We start from the raw sequence: 9,918 nt of genomic DNA on the forward strand, positions 1-9,918 counted from the left end.
TATGCATTGTAGATGGATGGGTAAATTTATGTGCACATGTGTTGCTTTCATGACATGTTGAGTAACATGCTAATTCCCATATTAATTAAGTAATTTATGTTTTGTAAATCTTTTGTGAGTCACATTCCAAGTTTTCTAATGACGAATTGTGGGCTTGTTATTGGGACACTAAAACAATGTACCCAGTATAATACAATGAAGAAACTTTAAATGGAAACTTAATTGGCATCAAACTATACACACAACATAATTTATTATGTTATTACTGGTTTCATTGTTTGCTATAGCTACAGTTGATAAACATTATATTGCTGAAGGTTGCTTTTACGCAGAGGCATTGAGCTTGTGACTGCACTCGAACACTAGAGATTGTTTACTTTGGAACTCAATTAACAGCTGTAGAAATTCTTTGCTATTTCCAATTTTATTGACCCTATTTTATCTAAGGGTATGGTGCTAGAGGTACTGATGCAACACAATGTTAATTGGCAGTATATTGTTATCGATATATTCTAATAGAAATTTTTATACATGTATTTACATGTATACAATGCAGTACACTAACCCAATTGGCTTTTGAGCATGGCAATGGCAAGCATGATGTTTTGTCTACACGTACTACGCATTATGTTATGCTGTACGGCAGTATCCTTTTTCTGATGTCAAAGAAGAGAATCTTAATCTAATAATGATGGTTATGAGCTTGCTATGTAAAAGATGAAACAGTATGTGTAAATGAACTCTGTTTTACATGCCTAATACTATATTGTCATACTTTTAAATTGCTAGTTTTCAAGCTCATGTTTGGTACTTAATGTCTTTTAGTCTTTCTACATCTTTGTTGTTGTATATCAGAACTGTTCTCTATTTGAACAGTTGCAAAATTGGTTTAATTAATCTAGCAAAATTGGTTTAATTGTCAGATTAGGATAAACCTATTGCATCAATTCAGTAAAAGATTGCAATTTCATTATAACAGGAAATCAACCATTGTTGCATGACCAGTAATTGTTGTTAATGTTTTATTACCGTCTGTAATCCAAACAAACAGTGCATCACAAATATCTAATTTTAGTGTATTTCATACAAATTTTAAATTGTGTGGAATCGACTACTTAAGTTATGCCATTTTTTTCTAAATTGTATACGGTTTATTAAATTTTATTTACCAGTGGTAAGTGCACAGGGGCAGAGAAAAAATGTTTTAGAGCAAGTGACGGATGCTACTTCCATGATATAGCCTCGGCCTCCCAGCCGTGTACGTGTTGGGCCCATTGGATCCTCAGCCTTCATTTGATTCAACACACACAATTTGAAGACTGTGCAATAACTACCTTTGGTCATTGAACATATTTGCACACTTCTTGATTTCACTCACCTATAGACCGCAGGAGCAAAGTGCTATGTTTGTTTCTATATGTACTCCAATAATAATAATAATAATAATAATAATAATGCTAACTGTTCATTGTAGTTTATTCAAACCTATAGACACTCTGCAATTAATGTTGCAGTCTAGTGTACAATACTAAATTAGGTGTAGCTGCAACTGTGGTAAACAATTGTTAACTGCTGTGAATAGACTGGCAAAATTAGATAGTAATCTAGGAACTAATTTTATTGACTATGGGGAAGTACCTCACTTGAAAGGTATTTTGGTAAAAGCAGAAATAGTTTTTGCTACCACTGTACTAAGGAGATTATCTATCAGCTTGCCACCATTTTAGCTGGTGCCATGTCACAATCTACAGCTGTACAGTAATTCAAATTGACCTTGAAGCAATATCAGGATTTTTCCATTTTATTACAACTTCTACAACATGATTTGAACAATTAAACTGCAACATGGAATCTTACATTAACAAAGTTAAATTCTTTTGTTATAACTTAACTGTGCAGATGTTTTAAACTAGCATGCAATGGAAACAACAGTTCAAAGAAAGCAACAAAAATGCAAATTTACTAGACTACTCCAAAGCCAGTTGCCAGCATATCTAAAACAGCATTCATATTTGCCGTAAACTCGTCTTGGTTGTCAACTTGTCTAGGCAACTCTAAAATCATAGCACACGTCACTGCATTCGGAAACACAGATCTTGTGCTGGACACTGTGATTGTTGATGGTTCATGGAATCCCGTCACTGGAATCTCGTTGCAACCTGTGCAGAACTGCAGCATTGTCCTCAGGTTTGTGCTTTCTAGAGAAACATCAGTGTCAAAAGAACATTCTTGTAGTGCAATGTTTAATTGATTCATTGACAAGTATTTGTGTAATATATATGTAGAAAGCCTTGATTACCTGAATGGTGGACATAGTGCACAAAATAGTCTTTTAATTTTGGCGGGAGTGTTGACTCATAGGTCACTAGATTCAGGAACAGTCCACTTGTTAATGGCGTGCTTGCTGAAGCAGTAAGCAGAGGTCTAATTTTGTCAGGATGCCGTCTGGCAAGATCCATTAGAGGGCCAAGACCGACAGATAGTTGATCTAACTCTGCTTTTCTGGATAACACAATTTCATGCAGAAGGATTTTCAACACCATGTCAGCTTTGTTAGTTGCAGTCACTTTGTGAGTATATCCAGCAGCTATGATGAATTCCCCTAGGCTTGCGACAAGGCTTTGAAATTCAGGGCTGTTGTCATCATTCATTTCACTGATCTGCCAAAATATATTGGTATGTTAGCCATGTAGGACCATGCACATTTGAAATTAATGCTTCTCACCTTTTCTACTGTGTCGGCCAAATTTGGATCTGGAAGATCCAGTGGAGAGATCTCATCTATGACGCTGTCTAAAGACATTGTTGCCATATATGTATAAATGGCTGGGGCCAAGCAAGGAAATCCAGGCCCTCCTTGCAATGCAGAAGCTGCAATCATTTGTCCTGCTACTTTGTAGAGTCCTTCCATCAGGGCATCCATATTATGCATAGGCTGATATCGGCCAGGACGTCCTTCAAAGAGTCGAACACTTTCTGTTGGACTAACAAGACTCTTTAAAAGCAGCGAAAAAAATTCACGCTTAGGTCCTCCGCCATCTACAGCAGGCTCAGCCTCAAATCTAACCCGTAGTTCACGGTTGTAGTGGAAATCACCTCCCTTAAAGAAGGCGATTGCATCAGTAAGTATTTCGTTTCGTGAGACGGTCAGTCTCATTCGAGGCAGTCCAGAAGTAGTGTCAGGTCCTACAGTTGCAAGCAGCTTATTAATGGTCATTCTCTGCTGTGATCTTGTGGTGTCCTACATTTGAAATATAGTGCTACAATAGATATATGCAGGCAGACAAATGCAAGCAAACCTGATCAAAATCACTGGGTTCAGGCATTGGTAAATCAATGGCATCTGAATCTTCCAAGACTGGACCTAGACACAGTATACCTTGTGCAGTTATTCAGTGTCAATAATTACAAAATGCTACATACTAGGCAGAAACTGGGGTAAGGAGAGCTTGAAGCAGTAGAACTACATCTTCTTACCTACACAATAAAATTTTCTGTTGATACCATATGTTTATTATCACTACAATTGCAGACAAAGAGTGCCTCGGTATTGTTGTCCAGTAACAGCAAAGCAGCCACCTCAGCATCCATTTCACATTGACGTAGTGCTTTTTGGAGAGTATCAATTGAATGGTCAGGAAACACTTGCATGAGTTGTAGTAATGGTTCCGAATGGTTCTCTTTAAACAAAAAGAAGTCATTATATCGGACTCCCCATCTTATGGTTTCATCGACTGCTCCCTTTACCTTTACTACTTCCACTCCCTGGAACACGAGATGTTTTTGCGAATCCAGCTGGCTTGTATTCTTTAGTAGAATCCTGTGTACAGAATTTATCTTTTATTAGTAACTTTAGCTGTACGATTTATGCAGATATCATAAGTCATATTAATGCAATGACATTAATTAACTTAATTAATTAGATAATGACATTTGGGACAAAAAATTAATTGCAATACAGTATTGGCATTTGCTGTAATTGACTGCATTAATTTACTTAAAGAATCAAAACATCTACATACACTGTTTGTAATGAACGTAGCAATATGAATTATCGCTGAGAATTTCAATGCTTTGTAGATTACAGTATGTTCCTGGCTATTGCTAGAACATACACTGTTTGTAATGTACGGATAGCAATATGAAGTATCACTGAGAATTTCAATGCCTTGTAGATTACAGTATGTTCCTGGCTATTGCTACAACATGCAAACATGGGAATCTTAAACTTATGAATTCATCAAGTAAGCAACAAATAATAAACAGAATTAATTAAGTTTACAACATCGAGTACTGTATTCTAAAGAAAACTCAAAGCTACATGTGGTCTGTAGAAGGTAGTCCTTATGTAGTCTATAGAAGGTAGTCCTTATGTAGTCTCTAAATGTGTCACACTATGTACATACTTACAGAGAGTTGCTCGTCTTTTTCATTTGTTGGCCCTAATTCGCTTTCATCCTGAAACGCAGAAATGTGTAAACTTGTCAATTGGGCTGCTCTATATGTTAGACTAATAGACTGCCACCTCAGATTCAACATCAATATAATAATACACTACAGTAATACATGTAACTGACATAGAAACACATACACTCGTAGATAAATCTTAGTACTGACTGACTGATCCTCTAATAAGTATGTATACGTTTGCGGCCAGCAAACATTAGTAGTTGCAGTGTGCACTTACGTGGACAGTTAGTATCTGATATACTATTGTTTGTGAATTGACTGTTTGACTGTCTGTTAGTCTATACATTGCTTCTACGTTATCAACACATTCAAATACATAACAGTTACAAAGTGTATTATGCAACTACATTACAGTTGTTTGCAAAGTGACAGTCGTCTGTCTGTCTCTCTGTCTGTCTGTCTATCTGTATGTTTGTCTAGCTGTCTTTATACTTATTGGCTCGAGAGTCCAACCGGTGATCTCCAGCTGGACTCTGGAGCCTACTATATTTAAGTCTTCTATAGTAAACACAATCTAACAAAACATACCATTGATGAATACTCTAGCACACTTGAAATGTTACTTTTCTCTGCCTGGTGTTTTCCAATAGTTTTCTGCTGTTTTCTTTTCTTGCAGCGGTTTATCTCTTGACGTTCCTGAGGGTAAGAGTTGCTTTTACGACATTCATTTCTAATGTGGTCCCTGAGAGCAGACATGGGAATTTCCAGGCTGCAATCCGGACACTTCATATTGGGCTGCAAATCTGAATTAGTAATGTCATCCTATTCACAAGGCAAATACTGGTATCAGTCAATGAATGTCATATGTTGTAACAATAAATTGAAGTATTAACTAACAACCAGGCATATCTATATAGTTTTGCATCTTACTTCAGGTAATTGACGCATAGACAGGGACTTGGTAATAGGTCGTAAATAAATTTTTGCTTGATCAGTCATAAATTTGAGATTTTTTGCTGAGGTCATGACTTTGCAAGAGTTCAAGTCGGCGTCGAGGATTGAGTCTCATCATTTCATACCCAGTGCGTTCCAGTGCAGGGTAGGTGTCAAGAACGGCATTGTGTACTTCTAGACTGTCATCTGTCTGACCAATGCTTACTCTTTTCTCACCTAAGCCTGCCCTGGAAAGTTTCATCTTTTCCTCAAATGAAGGGGGTGTATTGCGCTGATGATCAGCCAAGCAAACTAATGTAAAATTCCAAACCTGGCGATTACTAGTACTTGATTTTTGATGAGAGGGGTTTTTCCGCATGCTTGCCTCTTCTCTTCTCCCTGCTCCAAACTTTCTGTGCTTGCCGGTTTTTCTGTGTTTGTCATGTCCAAATAGACGACGTTGTTCTGCAGCTACGGACATTGACCTGAGCTGGCTGCTGGAAAACTCGTTGGGCCTCACCCGACTGGACTCTTGATCAGTTTGACTGGAATTCCTTTGCTCGTTCGTTCCTCCAGGCTGGTTTTGACCTTGTTGGCTTTCTTCTGCCCTTTCAAGATGTTCCATTGCATCATGCAGAATTCTTTTGGCAGCTGATATTTCAGATTCTTTACGTGACATCTTCCAATAGATATGAGAGCTCAAGGTCACTCTTGTCGACTAACTCTAGCAGACTACTGAAGTCCTGGAAGGTTTCTGATTATAAAGAGAGAGTTGGCATCTTTGAATGCATCGTTTCTAATTGGCTAAGGAGGTGAGAGTTGGTGTTGTGGCATCATAGGACATGCAATATTAAAGAGTTACAGACTTTCTCTTAAGGTATGTATAATAAGAGCAATGTGTGTACAGAATTCGAATAGTTTCACTTCTGAAGAATCTACTACAATGTACTAAGGAGGTGAAAGTTGGTGTTGTGGCATCATTTAGGACATGCAATAATTAAAGAATTGCAGACTTTCTCTTAAGGTATGTATAACAAGAGCAATGTGTATACAGAATTCAAATAGTTTCACTCCTGAAGAATCTACTACACTGTGCTAGAGAGGTGAAAGTTGGCGTTGTGGCATATCATATGACAGGCAGTAATTAAATTGTTGCAGACTTTCTTTCAGGTATGTATAACAAGAGCAATGTGTGTACAGAAATGAAATAGTTTCACTCGTGAAGAATCAACTAAACTGTACTGTTGTGGTTGCATGTGCCTTCCACTTGTTGCTGATCATTGCATTATCACCTTGACCAGGCGTATACTAAAAACGCCTTAGCTGTGTACTGTTGTACGTTCGGTATGTTGACACGTGAGGATAGTTCTGTTTGAAGCAGTTGCTGCTCGCTTGAAATTGTGGCACTTCGACGCTAACCGTAGTTAGAAAGTTAAATTAATTTATTCTTGCGTTAGGTACTGTGCCTCTATGATTCTTTTCAGCAGGAAACTTCCGCTAACAGTGCGGCCAAAGTAGTTGCTTGTTTGTTGAATCTCGTGGCATCTTTGTGGTTTTTAGTGATTGCTAAATGCATACTTTTGGCGAGAGAAGACGGAGGGCGTCACTTTCTCACGTTAAATGCAACCTGAGCATGCACAGCTCCTCCTTTTTTTTACTTCTGCGACTTCATGGCTAGACGAGACGTACGACTAAAATGGACGCCTTTTTGCAACTTGTACGTGTGTTTCTGAGAAGAGTACGCGACTTGCTAGAGTTTGAGGGAGGACAGCAACAACACGATCACTGGGAAGATTGCTGTCTTGAAGGGGAAAGGCTGTACAGACACCTTATACGTATAGTAGAAGCAGGGGAAGGAAATATGCGCCCTCTAACCGTTTCTCTAGGTGCCTTGATTGTGATCATTGCAGTGGTTTCGCACTTGTCTAAAGAAGAGCAGCCTAGGTATACAGTGGAGGCGGTACAATGCGGTGGAAGAGGAAGACCGAGGCTTGGCATTGGACGAGATCAATTGGGCTTTCTACTTGACCACGATTTTGCAGTTACCGACATATGTGATCTTTTTGGCGTGTCTAGAAGCACGATTCAAAGAAGACTGCGAGAATGGGGCATACAAGTATGCCAGCGATTCAGTAGAATTTCTGATGCAGAGTTGGACAGGCTAGTCACAGAAGTGAAATGTGATTTCCCTGACGCTGGCTATCGCTTAGTACAGGGACACTTGCGCTCAAGGGGCTACAGTGTTCAGCAACACAAAGTGAGATTGTCTGTAGCACGTGTTGATCCAGAAGGAGTAGCTGAGAGGTGGGCTAGATCTATGCCGAGAAGAGTGTATAGGGTTCGTGGACCAAACGCTCTCTGGCACATCGACGGAAATCACAAGCTCATAAGGTAAATTATTTAGATGCATCATACAGATTTTACATCTATACCATTTGTGATCCCCCCCCGTGGTGCTTGTTTATTGTTTTATGCACTTCATAGGTATCGATTTGTAATACATGCAGGCATTGATGGATTTAGCAGACTGCCAGTGTATTGCAAGTGCTCAACTAACAATCGAGCATCCACTGTTTTACAGTGTTTTATAGAAGCAGTTGCACGTTATGGTGTGCCCTCAAGAGTGAGATCAGACAAAGGTGGTGAAAATGTAAAGGTTTCTCTCTATATGCTGCAACGTCGAGGCACTGGAAGAGGAAGTATGATAACTGGTTCAAGTGTCCACAATCAGAGAGTAGAAAGATTTTGGAGAGACTTGTTTGAAGGCTGTACTTTTCTATTCTACTTTCTATTTCGCAATATAGAGATAATGAATCTACTAGATCCTACAAATGAGGTGGATTTATTCTGTTTACATTACATATACACTCCTATAATAAATAGGTCACTACAACTTTTTTGTAATGCCTACTCCAGACACACCATCAGTACTGCAGGAAACAGAAGTCCATTGCAGTTGTGGATAGAAGGAATGTTAAGAGGTGCTTCTTTGGATGAGTTGGAAGACTTGCAAGAGGTTATGTGCATGCATGGTCATGTTTATGAGACTCTCTGTCCTTATGTTGGGAGAACTCTAGTTTGTTACAGGTTGAAGACTTGGATCAATATGGCATAGATGGCAATGGTCCTGTACCTCTTGATGGGCTCCAAGACCAAACAGTGGTTGTTCCTGAAACCATTTCACAGTTGAGTCAAGCTGATCTCAATGCTTTGCAATTGCACGTGAACCCGCTAGAATTTTCGGATTGTCATGGCACTGATTTGTATGTTCGTGCTCGTGAATTTGTTCAAGATGTATTTTTGTAAAAGTATCATTATATTCTTTGTGCAGCTGATTGTTTGTGCAGCTTTTGAGGTGGTAACTATGGGCGGTTTTACGCGTGGCATAGGTACCAGAGCCAAAACAAAATTAGCTACATGTGGGAACGTTACAAATGCAGCTAGATTAGGCGTTGCTTCTGAATGCATGTTATAAAATGTAGTTGTTTTCAAGTGATGGAACAAGCCAAATGTTACAAGTCGGAGAGCCTCGACGCTAGGCCGGCTGGCAATCTTCGCCTTACGTGATGAAGTAACGGGCGTGATCATTGTTCTGTTTGTGGTGGGAAACATATGTTACAAATGGAGAGCAAAACAAGCAACTCACCACAGATTTTCCAGCTCACAAGAATGGAAAAGTCTCGTTCTTTGCGCAGCTTCTCTAGAAGCGTCTCGTTGTTTGTGCCGTTTCTCTAGCTAGACGTCGCCTATTGTGCACTGTATCGTATTTACAGCTATCCTTCTAGCCGCAATTTTGGTTGTTGTAATGAGGTGACCCCAAAGCCAAAACAAAACATCAATGTGGGAAACATGCACGTGCACTTGTAGATTATTAGGCGTCTGTTCTCTCTGACTTTGGATAGCGTAAAACAAATATGAATAGAGACGCACTAGCGTACTTACAGCTCAGCCGAGCCGCTTCGTCCGACAAACAGACGCTGTCATGGACAATGCACGTTCCCCTTCGCAAATTCCCGTCAAGCGCCAAATCTAGTGATCTTAGGAACAACACAACGGCTGCTCAGCCACGCACACCGAAAATTCAAGCTGGCAGACTGCAGAACCACTATGCAGAAACTCTGTGGAACAAGCAAAATGTTGCAAGGCAGGTACAGCTACACATCCTCGCTCCTGGTTGTTGTTGGGCAAACATACACGTGCAAATGTAAACTATAGGCGTTGTTTCTCTGTGCTAAATCGGTAAAGCAAAGACTAAACACCATGCATGTACAGGACGGACGCCCGATGGCCGAATTCTCGGTAGCGGCTACCAAAGAAAGAGAGGTGGAGCCTCATGATGACATCACGTTCGTCTATTGGTCGGTCATAACACCACTTCTCGTCTATTGGTCGGAATAGCTTCATTTGCATCTGTGCTAACCAATTATCTATACGGTCGGTCGGTCGGTTGGTCGGTTGTCCGGTCATCGAACGACTACGTACTATACCAGAGCAAGGAAATCCGGGCCTCGGGTAATTAGCGTACTACGCGGCGTGGAGAAGAGACTGTATAGAAGAAGAGACTTTATAGAAGAA

At 39.8% G+C, this 9,918-nt stretch overlaps 1 protein-coding gene across 1 annotated transcript; it reads right to left on the reverse strand.

The window, feature by feature from the left end:
- Window positions 1–1,962: 1,962 nt before the first annotated feature.
- Window positions 1,963–3,591, reverse strand: LOC134195999 (G2/M phase-specific E3 ubiquitin-protein ligase-like). The gene is made up of 5 exons (XM_062665078.1): window positions 3,525–3,591; window positions 3,300–3,364; window positions 2,726–3,241; window positions 2,300–2,660; window positions 1,963–2,198 (listed from the first exon to the last, which is right to left on the reverse strand). The coding sequence occupies exons 1-5, from the start codon at window positions 3,589–3,591 to the stop codon at window positions 1,963–1,965; spliced, it is 1,245 nt and encodes a 414-aa protein (XP_062521062.1).
- Between the last annotated feature and the right edge of the window lie 6,327 nt (window positions 3,592–9,918).

Source organism: Corticium candelabrum, chromosome 20 (genome assembly GCF_963422355.1).
Source record: "Corticium candelabrum chromosome 20, ooCorCand1.1, whole genome shotgun sequence".
NCBI classification, from domain to species: Eukaryota; Metazoa; Porifera; class Homoscleromorpha; order Homosclerophorida; family Plakinidae; genus Corticium; species Corticium candelabrum.

Excerpts from the sequence above, each read along its gene's own strand:
- LOC134195999 (XM_062665078.1), bottom strand. The coding sequence starts at position 3,591 with ATGGATGCTGAGGTGGCTGCTTTGCTGTTACTGGACAACAATACCGAG. Across the intron at positions 3,365-3,524 it reads GGCACTCTTTGTCTGCAATT|GTCCAGTCTTGGAAGATTCA; the intron begins GTAGTGATAATA and ends TACTGTGTCTAG. Across the intron at positions 2,661-2,725 it reads TGGCCGACACAGTAGAAAAG|ATCAGTGAAATGAATGATGA; the intron begins GTGAGAAGCATT and ends ATATTTTGGCAG.